At 42.4% G+C, this 14,341-nt stretch overlaps 1 protein-coding gene across 2 annotated transcripts; it reads right to left on the minus strand.

Annotated features, from left to right (window-relative positions):
* Positions 1-1,714: 1,714 nt before the first annotated feature.
* Positions 1,715-14,012, minus strand: USP1 (ubiquitin specific peptidase 1). Of its 2 annotated transcripts, XM_068690292.1 has the most exons (9): positions 13,843-14,012; positions 13,465-13,656; positions 12,552-12,675; positions 12,079-12,186; positions 11,561-11,721; positions 10,320-11,038; positions 9,068-9,238; positions 7,961-8,162; positions 1,715-3,318 (listed from the first exon to the last, which is right to left on the minus strand). In XM_068690292.1, the coding sequence occupies exons 2-9, from the start codon at positions 13,632-13,634 to the stop codon at positions 2,586-2,588; spliced, it is 2,388 nt and encodes a 795-aa protein (XP_068546393.1). In that variant the 5' UTR covers positions 13,635-13,656; positions 13,843-14,012; the 3' UTR covers positions 1,715-2,585. The 2 variants fall into 2 exon arrangements, with proteins under 2 accessions (XP_068546393.1, XP_068546394.1); XM_068690293.1 differs by lacking the exon at positions 13,465-13,656 and having other exon boundaries at positions 13,843-13,875.
* Positions 14,013-14,341: the final 329 nt, after the last annotated feature.

Consider the following 14,341-nt stretch of genomic DNA (forward strand, 5'->3'; position numbering starts at 1 on the left):
GAGGAAGGTCGCTTTGCAAGAGATCAATAGGAATATTTACAAATGGATTGGGGGGAGGTTGGAATCCCAGTAGCCATGAAAGAACGAAACCTTAATTCACTGGAGTTCTTGTAGATGCTTTTCTAGCTGAAGAAATAATGTATTTTAATACAAACGGTGGACAACTGTCCCTTGCTAGTACTGTCTAACCCCCCTTCAGCATAAATCCGCATGGCTTATCAGTACAGCCAGCTCAGCAATTATGTAAAACTCGAGGGTTGTATCAGTGAAGGCTAAAATTGAGCAGTCACTCTTTGTTTTCAGTTACAGCAAACCAGGGGTCAGGTGTAGTGCAAGACATCGGCTACTGCGGTGTATTACTAGTTCAGGAAGGGCAGCGAGTGCTTTATTTGAATAAACCTCAGAACAAGGAAAAAAAAAAAAAAAACAACATGAAAGAACAAAAAACATGAAAGAAGGTTTTATATATCCTTATGCCAGGGGACAGGTTTTACTGCAGCATATTCCAGCTGGTGACATTCTGCCTTCAAGCGCTTACACAGGCCAGTCCTCTCAAGCCGTGTGGTACGATGGAAGGCAGCCGGGTCTGCCTTTGTTGGCACTGCAGCCACTATTTTGCTGCATAGAACCCTATTTTGTTCCCACGGAACATTTCCTGTTCCTATAACTGGGTAAGAAAAAGATGTCCTGGGTCAAGTGTGGAAAATGAAACTTCTGTCTTCAGGCTGAAATTCAGCAAACTCCCTATTGCAGGCAAAAAAAAAAAAAAAAAAAGCATTCTGATGTGATTTGGCTATCCTTGCAAGGTAAGATTACAGTTATTTTGGGTGATTTGTTTTTTTTAAAGTGTAAGTACTTCTTGTTTTGGACAGTGAAATTACTTAGTATGATTACAATGGTTTGGTATCTCATTGAATTCATAATTCAAGATTTTTCTCCTCCGCAGAAATTATTAGAGACAGCTGTTCAGCATGAGGTTTTAAGCAGCAAGGGTAGTCCAGCTTTTTTTATACTTTCATAGTGAAAGTAAAAGTTTTCTTGTCTGAAGCATGTTTTACCTATTGCAATCGAGGCCTGTACAAAAACCAGCAGTCCATCAGAACATGAAAAATACACCAAATATATTTTCATGACTTATCTCAGTGTTTATTACGTTATAAGAAAAGCCCTAGAAACCTGTACCTGTTTATTCTCCCCCCCCTTTTTTTTTTTAACAATCTTTTAATCTTTTATTATAAATAATTAATATTTGAAAAAGCTTAAACATATTCTGAAAAATAGGGTGTGCTTACATGCTGGGTATCTTTCCTTGTCTGTCTGTACAGCAGCACTTCACGTCATGTCAGCAGAGCTTAGTGTATGTCACGCCATGTATTTCAAATTCTGATTGATTGCAGTTTACAGGACACTGCTCAATATTTTAGTATCTAATAGACGAGTTTGGATTTTAATCTCTAGTATTTAAATGTCAAACATTTGTTTTTACAATAATCTTAGTTTTCCTTTTCCATTGCCTCCAAACCTTACTGTTGTCATCAAGTCCTGTGGAATTAGGATGTGGTACAAGTCAGTTAAAAACACAGAATGCTGCTACTTTAGGGCACTCTCATCTTCCCTTTCAAGGTGGATCATTTCCCAACCATTCTGTAACAGTGCCCAACCACTCCCACTTCCCCCTTTTTCCTCTCCGAAGACAAAGTCTGACTTAGTCATCTCTGATGCATATCATACTTTTTTTATTTCATATATACATTCTCAACAAAGCATCAAGCCAAATGCTTTCGTTTGCTCACCTCTCAGTGAGCTCGAAGTACAAATTAACTGTTATAAGATCACCACTAAATTCCAAATCCACCCAAACAGATATGCATATTAGAGGGCTTTACTCTTAAGAAGTACAAAAGTATTTTAATTACACTACACGCTCCCTGTTTTGAAGTATTAATCACACCTATTTACACTTATGCCCATTTAACACCTATGCAACAAGATGTAAATTAGAACATCAAACATTTCTATTAAGTTCAGCTCCTTCCAATACACTAAACAAAGCTTTAAGCCCCTTTTTCTTGTGCTTTGGGATGCACTGAGCAGTATAGGACTGGGTAAGGAGAATGCCATCAGCAAACCACGTCGATTACTCAAAGACTATATATGAAGTATTACTTCGCAAGTTACAAAAATACACAACTTCTGATGAAATCTGCTAGTTAATATACATTTACTCCAGAATATGAATACAAATAACTTTTATTAAAAAAAAGCTAATAATACAAGAGGCATGTCTGAGAACTAGAGCTGTGTTAAAACCACTACCGTGTATTGTAGGCATCATTCAGGAACTATACAAATCGGTATTCCTAAAAGATAATATCGCTATTCAGCATAAAAGTTACTATGTGAGTTAAGTTCTAGGGCATGGTTTATTAATTCAAGTTGAGCCACTTACACAGAACGCAAAGACCAGAAAATTTATGATCCGGTAGCTTCAAAAAAAACAAACTTCTGTTTCTTCCAGGTAGTCCTGATGCAAATCAGGCAATAGGTGTATGCAAATCCTTAATATTTACAGTCAAAATACAGTATCACTCTACAATTTTCTTATAAAACAGTAAGTAAGGAGTTGACGTAGATGACGATGTCGGAGAAAGAGAATTCAGAAAGTCCTTTTCCTCTGTGACCTTCACTTCAGAGTCATCAAAAAGCAACCACTTTCCTTCATACTCTTTCAGGCTCTGCAATACGTACAAAGCTTTATTTTCTAGTCCGTTGAAGGCAACCCCGTTCTGATCGCTGTGCTCCGTACTGCACTCCACGCTTCCGTTAGTATTGCTAGACTCTGGGTTTCTGTTTTCAGTAACTATATTAAGAAACTTCTCAGCGTTAGCCGGTTTGTTATTGTACAAGTCACAGTCAGACTTGCTCTTCTGTCCCCCCAGAAGTCCCACAGCTTCCATGTTCTTTTTGTTCAGAACTTTCCCTGGCTGTGCATTCCCGTTGACTCTAAAAGAGACTTCGCCGTCATCGTAGTCTTCGGCAACAGTTCGCGCTTCCTCCTCGTTCAGTGGTTCTGGCTTAATCATTTCGTACATTTGGTCAGTGATGAAGTTTCCCTTGTCTATCTCTAGGCTGTTAAGATCTGTGATTTTGACAGAGGCTGTGTAGTGTCCACTGCTAATTGTAATGCCACTGTGCATTACCACGGCAAATAATCCGTAGGTGTCGTTAGTTGGCTTCGTGCTCCATTCTTCTAGCGACAATTTGAGAGGCGTCAGCAGGGGAGTGTTTATCTTGGACAGCCCACCATAGCAATCAAACCTTCAGAAGAAAAACAAAGTTAGACATCTTGCCCCCTCAGCACACAATAAATCCTGCTTTAAAAGGCCCACACACTGAGCCTGTATTCTTGTTCTTCTATTAGTAACATAGAGATATGAATGAGAGACAGAGCAATGCAAATGTGAAAAGCTGCTGCTTACTTTTTTCTACTTGCTTATCACGAGCATCTGCCCCAAGCACCCATTCAATAAAGAGATTTTTGCAGGTATGCGTACTGGTAAGTCTTACAGCCTAATAGCCATGTATTTTAACTAAGGGACTTCCCTTTTCAGAAGCTGATGCCTCTTTACTTAAAGTAAGCGTTAAATAGTGACAAAAATGAGTTTTTAATTATCATTCATGCTTCTGTGATTATACTTCCACTTCTTTACAGACATCAACCCGCTTACCAGCTTTGATAAGCTTCAGCATCCAAGGTACAGAGTAAGCAGGGTTTTTTCCATAAAGGTTTTGAAAAAGTCACTTACTAAACATCACTTAGAGAAACTGAATTTATAATAGTCGGTAGTTTTTCTCAGATCACCTTAATGCCCTGCCAATGGTATGCAAAGGACAGTTATCTAAGGATAATAAAGTAACTTTCTTATTGCTAGGGATTGTTCATTAACTGTCCTATCGTAGTTTCTTTATGCAATTATCTCGCTGATTCACTTTGGAAGAGCATCTGGAATTTCCATAAACACACAGCATCTTGCTCTCAGCTCAAACTTCTCTCATTGTAAATTCCTAAGTCCTTTCACTTAGGATCTTCTATAGAGTTTGGAAAGAATTCTAAGGAGTTTGGAAAGAAAAAAAGTCGGGACTTAATCAGCTCTTTTGCATGTTAGCCTCTCTGAATCATTCAGCTTTTACATGATTTACATACTGCACAGCCAATATAATTAACCCCTTTATTTAACAATATCTCCTGGTGTCCCAGTAGATTTCAGTGATGTTTCAGTCTTAGTCAAACATTAGGGTGTCGTAGGGAAAAGCAGTGCAGAACACAGAAACTCTGCAAAGCTTGGGCATCAAGGAGCCAAGTACTGTTATTCACCTTTACTTTTCCCATAATAAAGGCTCGTAATTACTTGTAATCCAATGGAAACGTAGACAGACATAACAGTATAGGCATAATTGGAGATAACAGAATATTGCTTTGGTTTTACTGGGTTTTGATTCTGCTGATCTTTTAAATGTTTTGCTGATGTTCCCAGCCATAAACCTTCATAACCACAAACACACTCACACATACACAGGTGCCCTCAGTCACTCAAGTGTACTTAACTCCAACCTCGTCACATTTTAGACCTAGGTTTATAGTAAACATTTGACTGCACCAAAAGAAAAAGAGCAGATCATCAGAAATAAAACTTAAATTTTCTGGAAATCCCTATTATTAGCCAGAAAGACACTCAGAAGAGAATACTCAGAAAGTGCTTACTGACAGTCTAAGATCAGAAATGCAGTCCCACTCAAGCACACTATGACAATCATATTAAAATAAAACATTAAAAAACAGGCTCTACCTTTTTTTCTGAATGAGATCCAGCATCAGAAAGATTTGGAGAGGAGGGAATAAGAGAGGAAATCTTTTCCTATTAGCTTTTTGTTCTTCTTAATGATAATCTGAAGACAGAAAAATTGCATGCCAAGTACTCTGCCTCCTCTGACTGCTGCACAGTAGTTCATACAAAACAAACCTGACTTCTGCAATTCTGTTTCTGAGGCATAAATTCGTGGAACTTTACCCACTGTACTGATTTAATACCTCCAGTTATTATAGACCTTAAAGGCTTAAGCTATTTTACTGCAACTCTTCTGACACACAAAACATTAAATAAGCCAAATAAGGATTCTCCAGGGCATGAGCACTGCTGTCACTAACTAGCAAATGTGACAGTTACAAAACCTCAGAGTAAGACTTCATGAAAACCAGTAAGTCACCTGCTCTTACCTGATACCATTTCACTAGTCAAATACCTCAATTTTCTCTTAGATGCCAGTTGTGCATCGTGGACAGGCTTAAAGAGATGTTACCAGGTGCACGGTTCACTTAATAGCTTCCTCACCTGAGCGCGGGGCTGTTTACCCCCATGACCCAGTACTTCCTCTCCCCACCCTTGCCAAACAGCATTACTCAGCCCCAGGCTAGTAGATGTTCACACTGGCTGCTTTATTTTTAAAAGCCACTTTGCAGCCAGTCTAAAAAAAGATGGAGCAAAGCCCTCCTAACTTCAAGTATTTATTTACAGTACCACTGCTTTCTGCTTTATTTTTCTTCACTTATTAAACTCAGCTGTCAGAAAACTCAGTAGAGCATGACTGAGAAGCAGACGAGATTTCAAAGATTTTATTGGAGCTAGGAGAACAGTGATAGGAACATTCTCAGTTTAAGCATCTTAGTTAAAGCAGCAAAACCATCTGGTACTACTTTTAAGGACAAATTACGGCAGTCTTGTCCATGGAGAACAAGGGTTTTTTTGTTGTTTTTGTTTTTTTACAATAAGTATTACAAGTTAATTGAACTGGGGGAAGCTCCATCAAAGCTTGTAGTGCAAAACACGCCGTAATAACAGCAACTCCAGCTACTGTAGGGGAAGCCAGCACTTTATTTACTAGCCTTGGCTCTTTTGGCTCTTTCCCCGTTTGACTTGCAGCTGCGTGTTATTACTCCAAATCAGTATGTTTAGCAGTGACATGGTTTTGTCCAAGATAAAAAGTCCAAGCCAAAAACCGAGAAGCGATCCTCCACGCAGTTTGGTTCATCACTGCCTCCAGGACTACGTTCGATTTTTCCACTTCTACTTCCTCAACCTCTGGCTGCTAGAGCTTGGCAGAAAACACAGGACACATTCAAAGGGCACAGGAGGAAGACCACAAGAGGCTGGATTCACTCTGACCTGGGTACAGGTCTTAATATTTTTGGAACAAGGACCTGAAGAGTGCCAGGACAGAAGAGGTAAGTGACTTAGCAGACAGCTGGTTAGCCTGTAAGCTGCAAGTGCTTCCTCACAGAAACAGAGAGGCAGCAGAGGTAGGCACAAGCTGAAGGTAACGTCCAGGTTCTCTCTCTCAGGTTGTTTTTTGAATAACCTCTAACAATACCAGTATTCCACCTCACATCAAAGGCTATCCAGTAACATTACAGTTGTCAGAAGAAATGTTAGCAGACTTTACACTGAGGAAATTTTTTCCTTTCCACTCAAGTCAGAAAGCTAATACTCCTAACAACAAGCACTAAAAATTGAGGGTGAGAATTCCACTTTCAAAAAATCTTAGTAAACTACTAGTAAAAAAATATCTCATAGAATCCCTGAAAATAGTTCTTCACAAATGGGATTTATACTGACCTCAGTTATCAGTTCACAGCGTGTCCTGTGACAAGTCACCCCACTCATACTTTGTGTCTAGTGCCAAAGGTCCTACCCACTTCCAGTGGTGACACAATGGTTAGAAAATGCCACTGAAGGCATCGTGTATTAGATATCCTGCTGTCAGGATGGCTCTGAAGGTCTAAAGCCAGCCTACAGGGAATGGCTAAGCACCAGGAAGTTGGTGCATAAAAAGCCAAGCCAATTGGTGCCTAAATAATGTACTGTAGGTCACAAAGGAGCTCTGTTAAGTCTCAGAACAAAGCCGTGCCACCAGAACACTCAGTTTATGCAGGGTTATAAACTAGGCAGGCTGCAGCAGCGCAGTGTGCTTGGCTCTCTCAAACAGATGCCATCGGGGGGATACTCAACCAGCACGTTTCTCTTCTTCTGCAGCATCCAGCAAAGTTAACGCAGAGTGCAAAAGCTACGTTTTAGTGAGTACTGGAAAAAGGTGAAGGAAAGATCAAGTCTGCAAGTGTTATTGAAATCGTCTATCACTCAAAAATGCAAATCAGTTGTGTAACAATTTTCTAAAGGGTCTAGGGGAATATCGTACAGTTTTAAGTTCTCATTTCTCATTATTTGAATCTCACTGGAGCTACTGCAAAATGCTGTGCCAGAAGTTGTCACGGCATTGTTTTATTTGTGTACCCTATTGCAGGGATATAATCATGTCTCTCACCCTAAAGGAAATCTCTAAACTCTTCAGTATGAATAATGGTAAAAAACAAGGATTTTCATAGTATATAACAAACTAATTGCTTGGCAGTTGAACATGAATGCCATTGATCTATTCCTTTAAAATAGAGCATTAGCAATTTGTCTGTAGTGTGTTAGCTCTTCAAAGTGCTGATCTAACCCCTCCCAGTTTTAGTACTGCTGTTCAGTTAAAGATCACAGCACCACTAGCTGTGAGTATAGCATTCGGTTTTGTTCTTATCACTTGTTCTGCTGAAGTACTTAAAAATGCCTCTAAGCTCTCACACATAGGTGATGTTAAGAGAAGCACGGGGATATCGAGCTGTTCTAAGCATAGCGGTAAAGCTTTTTGGCAAGAAGCCTCCTAAGAGTCTTTTTTCCTGAGGATAAATTTTTGTCACTGCTTCTAACAATAAAAAGCCCTTATGAAGCTAAGTCAGTGAGACACAGCCCCTAATTTCAATCTAGAAACTTGCTTTTGGAGAATTTAAGGCATTTTCATCTCTCCTGATAAGATTTCCCTTTCAACAGCACTGTTTCATAACATAGCGAATCAGCATACTCACTCTATGCCACTAGCAGCAAAGCACTTCAAATGAATTGTTATAACTTCAGGCATTTTATCAAATAAAAGACTGCGTTCTGCTTCTGTGTAATGATGGCAGTTCTCGCAGAAATATTTATCCTCTCCCACAATCCTTTCCACTGATGCAAACTGCGAAATTGCCCACTTAAGAGTCTTCATTTCTGTTTTTGGCTCTGGAGAAACTGAAAAGAGAATCATTACATTCATACATACATGGTTATTTCTATTTCCAATGCATCCCACCAGAAGAAAAACAAAACAAGAACTACCAACGACACTGTGAAGAATACCCAATGTGTGTGAAATAGAAAATGTATTGCAATCTTTGAATCATTTCAGGAAATTATGCAGCCACCAATCAACAGATGCTCTTACCTGAAACATACACACACACATAAACACCACCACGTACACACACTGAACTCGGAAGCGCTTCAGCAACACAGGGTGGGCAAAAATAGTGAAAGCTGCTCTGAATTAAGTCTACGAGCACTAAAAATGATTTATTTCAAATTCTGAAATTCACAGTGTCTTGCTGCCATGCTGACTGATTACTTTTGAGAGTAGGTAAAAGTCAGGCACGGCTTGCTACCAGCTGTGGCTTACACCAGAGGACTAACGTTTCCAAATGTAAAGCACACAGTACTAAGCTAACGACAAAAATGTTCTCTAAAAATAATATAAAAATCGATTTTTAAAGCAAGATTCATTTATTATAAGAAAAATAAAGAAAAGATTTCTTCCGCTTAATCTTGCATTTATAAGAATCTTACCACAGAAGAAAGGACAGACCCAAATCAAAGAAAATACTCATTTATAAGCAGGAAAATATGTACATGAGAGAAGGACTGTAAACAGCCTGTTATGCGTTAAGATCTGAGGCGATTTTAATAGTGTCTGGATCCGTCTACATTAACTTTAGACTTTGTAAACACAACGCTGATAATCAGGACAAGAGATAACAGAACAGCCTCTAATTTTAACCAGCACAAACAAGGGACAGATACGGCACTGTCAAGGAACAACGCCTTCCTCAATGGCTGTCTGAAGCAGAAACAAACCACAACCCTTTTCGGTAATTACTTACTTTCAGAACTTTCTTCAGTTTTAGAAAGTTCATCTTCTTGCACTGGAACGCTGATGTCCTGGAAGTCTTCTCTTCTTTCAGTGAAGCACTCGCACTCCAAGCATCTTGTTCTCAGTACTAACTGGCCCTGGAACAATTTCTCCACTAGTTCAAAAACAGCCAGCTCCGTACCTAGAGAGAGTATATGCCACACAACTTACTTAGGCGTGCTTTGTTCAGACACTACAGAACCTGGTGACTCTTTATGGATAAAAAAATTGCTGTGTTAGAGACATGGTGCCTTAGGGACTCTACATAGGAATAATTTCAAAAAAAACACAACCCTGCTCATCACATGAGTTTTCACAGTATCACTACCTACTACTGAACAGGAAACCTCCTTCTCTTTGCTCTCAAACTTTTAAGTTCTAAGATTAGATCCTTCTTTTATAGTTGAAGTTTCACTTGTCACATTCTAGACAGTGTTTGCCATCAGTGCGCTCACTACCTTCTTTGTATGGACTGTCAGCCTCCTCAAGGAGCATCACACTTGTATTATTGCCTGCTTTGTATTTGGTCTCACTTCCTCTCCTCCAATATTTACCTGGATTAGTTGGCCAATGTTAGTCAAACTGATGAAGAAATTAGGATCTTGAAAGATTCTGCATTCCTTCAGATGTTTTCATAAAAATTGGTGGTTACATCAGAAAAAAAGCTCCACATTAGTGACTACTAACACATACTGCGCCCCTTCCCTCAACAGTTACCTTGTCCTGCTGACACTCAAAATTCACACCTGCCAGCCAATTTGCATATATCCTGTGGCCTTCCTAGTTCCTGGGAAGGCTGAAAATATGGAAGGACTAAAGAACAGGAAGGGAAGGTGAGAATATTGCTTGTAAGGGCTTAGGACACACACCCATTGCCTGTGGGGTTTCATTCTGTTTTATGTTTCGAATTCACTTCCTATTTCTATAGATGAAAAACAGTGGGAATATAAACCTGGTAATATGTTTATATATATATATATATAGAGAGAATAATGATTACATGACATCAGTGAAAGGCCTATTCAGATCTAAGCTAAACAAGCCAGGGCATAAAACAAAAATTACAAGTGTATAAAACAATTTCAAAAACATCTTTTTCAATTTTTGAGAGTGTAATTCTATATTTAGAGAGCTCTGCTTGCAGTGCAGCCTGAACGTTGACTTCCAATGTATAGCAATTCCCTTATCATTCTAATTTTAAGCCCATACACTTGTTCACCAACCTTCCTTTTTTGGTTCTTTTTCAGTTCCTTTTTCATTATGGCTTTCCACAGCAAATGCTGGTTCATGACCCTCTTCTTTAATGTTATTGCCATTTTCACTCTTCACAGAAGACTCTTCAAGCTCACAGTCATCGTATTCTTTCGCTGGGTCTTTGGATCCCAAATTTGTTGTCAACTTTCCCAGACTATAAAATTTGGACAGAATACTGGGTTGTTTGCACGAAGATTTTAACCAGTTTAACCGAAGCCGTGACTTCTTCTGTGTGGGCTTCGCACTCTCGTTTTCAGTGGAGCACTTGGCAATGGCATCGGTTTGATTTTCGAGCTTTTCTCCCGTTGCTTTCCTCTTCGACCTGGTTTGTCTTTGATTTTCTTCTGCTGCAATTTGTTCTTTCGATACTTTGGATTTTTTCTTTGCGTTGCCACCTTCGGCATCACTTTTTCTTTTCCCGTTCCCTTTGAGCAGCTTATCTTCGGCCACCTCTCCCACAGGGCCACTCGGCTCACTGTCCTCCTCCTCGGCAGAGTTGCCAATTCCGTTGCTCTCAACATTTTCATCAAGTTTTTCCTCCGGTTTAGCTGCAGGCTCTTCCAAAGGGAGTTTGTTCAATTCTTCCTTCTTCAGTAGCTGACACGTTTCTTGGATGTTACCTAGGATACACTGCAGAACCTCCTGGGCATCGTGCTGCAAGTAGCCTTCATACATAGGGTTGAGCTCTCTGTTAAAGGCAAAAGCAAAGGAGCAAAGGGATGATGAGCAGATTACTAGCCAGCTAACATGACCAGATACTTAAATTAGAGAAGTTTCGCTACAAAAGCAGGGGAGGATCCCCTCCAGGCCTAGAGAGAAGTCATCTCTCACAGATTCCCATGGGAAGGTAGCCACAGCCTCATGCCAAAGAGCTCTTAAACACACATTCAGCTGCGGCCTCACAGTGGTACTTCCCAGGACAACAACAGTACTTACATACTTCAGGCTAACCACTGCTTTAAATCCACTGTGGGACTGAAATCACGTTCTTACAAAAACAAAATTTACTTCCAAACTTATGATACCATAGAGGTAACAATAAACATAAACCTCCCCTTTGAAAGGTAGGAAAACTTCCTTCCTATAATCATGTAATGATGCCCCAGATTTAAGATCCTCTACCCCCCACATCTCTATCGCTGTACCGTACAATCACAGCCGCCTCCAAACTTGAGGTGAAAATTTGGACAGAGTTTAAGACAACCTGTACCTGAGGGTATTGAGTAGCCTTCGTGGCTGAGTAGCAAGTTCATCCGTGTATTTCTCCGGATTTAAGAGAAAGCTGGCTTGAAGCTGCTCAATGGAAAGAATCAGGGAGTGCAGGCTGCAGATCAGCTCGTAACTTGCCAGGGGATCTTCTTTACAATTTCCCTGCAGTAACAATGTAAAAGGAGTAAAATATTTGCAGTTTTGTCTGTAATAAGCAGTTAAACTTTTTCTCCTGTCCCCACTTAGTTTTCTAACAGACGCGACAGATTTTCTGTCCTGTATGGGAATTGAGTAAGCTTAGGTCAATGTACTGCTCTTCTGCCAGTAGAAAAGAAACCCTGAGCACTACCAAGTTTGAACACAAGTTCAAAACTTCTCAAGCTTATTTTTACCTGAACTAGCCCGATACTTCAAAACTTTTTACAAACAGAAGGAAACAGCTCTATTTTCAGTACTGCCCTGGCACATAGCCTCACCTGCACAAATACAAGTAAAGGAACACGGAGGGAGATACGTTACCTTGTCTGCTTTTTGCTCGCCTTCTTCTTTCAATGATTCTTTCTTCTTTGAAATTATATTGTATAAATGCTTTACTCCAGTTTTAAAGCCAGGACAAAAATATAACACCTAAAAGCAACAGTTTAAAACAAAATAATAACTGGTGAGCTAAATTATTTGACATCACACGTCCACGCTTACAATCCACCTAGCTTTGCATCTCCCAAGGCTGCTGCACAGCACGCAAAGATTTGGGATTACTCAGGGCAGGGACATAGCTCAAGTATTTAAACTGACAAATTAATTATTCAAGGCAATCCATGGTACACACCACTTCCTGCACTATCCTCTTTTTTTTTTTTCCCCTAGCTGTAATTAGATTCCCTGTATGCAACACCCAGATATCTTCTATACAATGTCAAAGTAAGAATCTCATCTATTTGCACTTAACCAAAACAAAAGGATCTTTTTGAGGCCCCGTGAGATGCTCTTACCTGAAGGATGCTGTTCAGGTAACAAGTGTTACCGAGATTATTCAGGCCCACGAAAGGCAACATGTTGTCTTTCCTCTCACAGCTGACAAGTGAGGGAGGCTGTGCTGCAGGAACAACCTGGTCACTATAAAACAGTGCAAACAGAACCAATGACTAATAAGCACAAATAAAAACGGTGTCAAAGCATTTCCGAGAATGCCCACATGGCTATTCTAAGTACTCACAGCCAGGCCAACTCAACCGTAACCCTTCTTTCTAGTAACCTACTCAGAAAGAGGCAGGTTAATGAGAGGCGAGTGTGCCTGCCAATTATCCCAACGCCCACCTCTCAAGAAGTGGAGTGATTTAGGGCATCAGGAAAGTTCTCTGTACAATCCTTCTGCGTGCTCTTTGTTCATTCCTAGGGCAGCACCAAGAGAAGTGCGATGGGTCTAGCTCGTATTTTCCCTTACTGCCCTTCACTCCAGATCCTGATCATTCATTGCTGGGAACATAACTTGAGAATAAATATAGAAGGGGGAAAAAAAACTAACAAAAAACCTGGTGCATTACATGTAGCGATGTTTACAGTACAGAGATGTACTATCCTGATACACCAGACCCACGTCTTGAAGCCTCCAACAGGCTGATTGTGATGAGGCAACTTTTCTTCCTCCCATCCCGCATCCCCGCGAGCTGCAGGGAGGCGAGGGGATGAATTCACCCACAGCAGCGAGCAGCACGCTCAGCGCTTGTATTCCCAGCATAAGGGACCTTTAATATTCGGTGTTCTTTCCACAGAATTCATTTTGTAAAAAGTTTGATAGCTAAAATAAACCTAATAAAAGAAACCGCCTTCTGTTGAGGTAACCCAGGGGAACTTTGTGCCTGCACCCCCCCCACACACACACACACGCGGTGTTTCCCCACGTACACGTCTCCTCCCCGCGGCTCGGGGCTGCTCCCGCCGCCGTCCTGCGGCTCGGCGAAGTCCAGCGCCCGCTTGGCCTCCTTCTTCTGGAACAGCTTCAGCGACAGCCGGCTCCGCTTCGACGGGCTGCCCCGCGACGCCGCCCCGCTCTCGCTGGGGAGCACCCCGGGCATCTTCCCGGACGGGAAACGCCGCCTGAGGCGAGCGGGGGGGCGGCGTCAGGCCCAGACCGAGCCCGGCACCGGCCCCTCAGCCCCTCACAGCCCCCTCACGGCCCCCTCAGCCCCCTCAGCGCCCCTCAGCCCCTCACGGCCCCCTCAGCCCCCTCACAGCCCCTCGGCCCCGGCCCCGCCGCCCCCGTGGCCGTCCCCCGGCGCTCACCGCTACATGGCCGCCCCTCCCGGCCCGTCCCGGCCCGTCCCGGCCCCGCCGCCCGTCGCTCTGGAGCCCGCGGGCCCCGGCCCCGCCGCCCGCCCCGCCACGGGAAACTTGGCGCGTTTGCCTTGCCGCCAGGACCCCCGCCCGCCGCGCTCCTCGCGCCCAGCCGCTGCGGGCTGGCCCCGTCAAACGCCGGAGGAGGAGGAGAAGAGGGAGCGCGTTGGAAGCGCGGAGGAATAGAGGAGGGTGAGATCCATCCGCTCGTTGTATGAGGGAGGGGAGGAGATGCCCCAGCGAGCGCTCTGCCGGTGGTACCGGCGCCGAAACGCTGTCTCCGCCATCAGGCAGTGAAAAGGGCAGCCCGAGGGGTCCTGCCTGAGCGCGCGCGGGCGCTGGTAAAGGCCTGGCCGAGGCCCGGGACTCGCGCCGGGGGAACAGGAAGGGGGGGGGGGGGAGCGGCTGGGCCGAACCATTCCGCAGAGACACCCCCGCCCCCCCCCTC

This window comes from Anas acuta, chromosome 8 (genome assembly GCF_963932015.1).
Source record: "Anas acuta chromosome 8, bAnaAcu1.1, whole genome shotgun sequence".
In the NCBI taxonomy this organism is placed as follows: domain Eukaryota; kingdom Metazoa; phylum Chordata; class Aves; order Anseriformes; family Anatidae; genus Anas; species Anas acuta.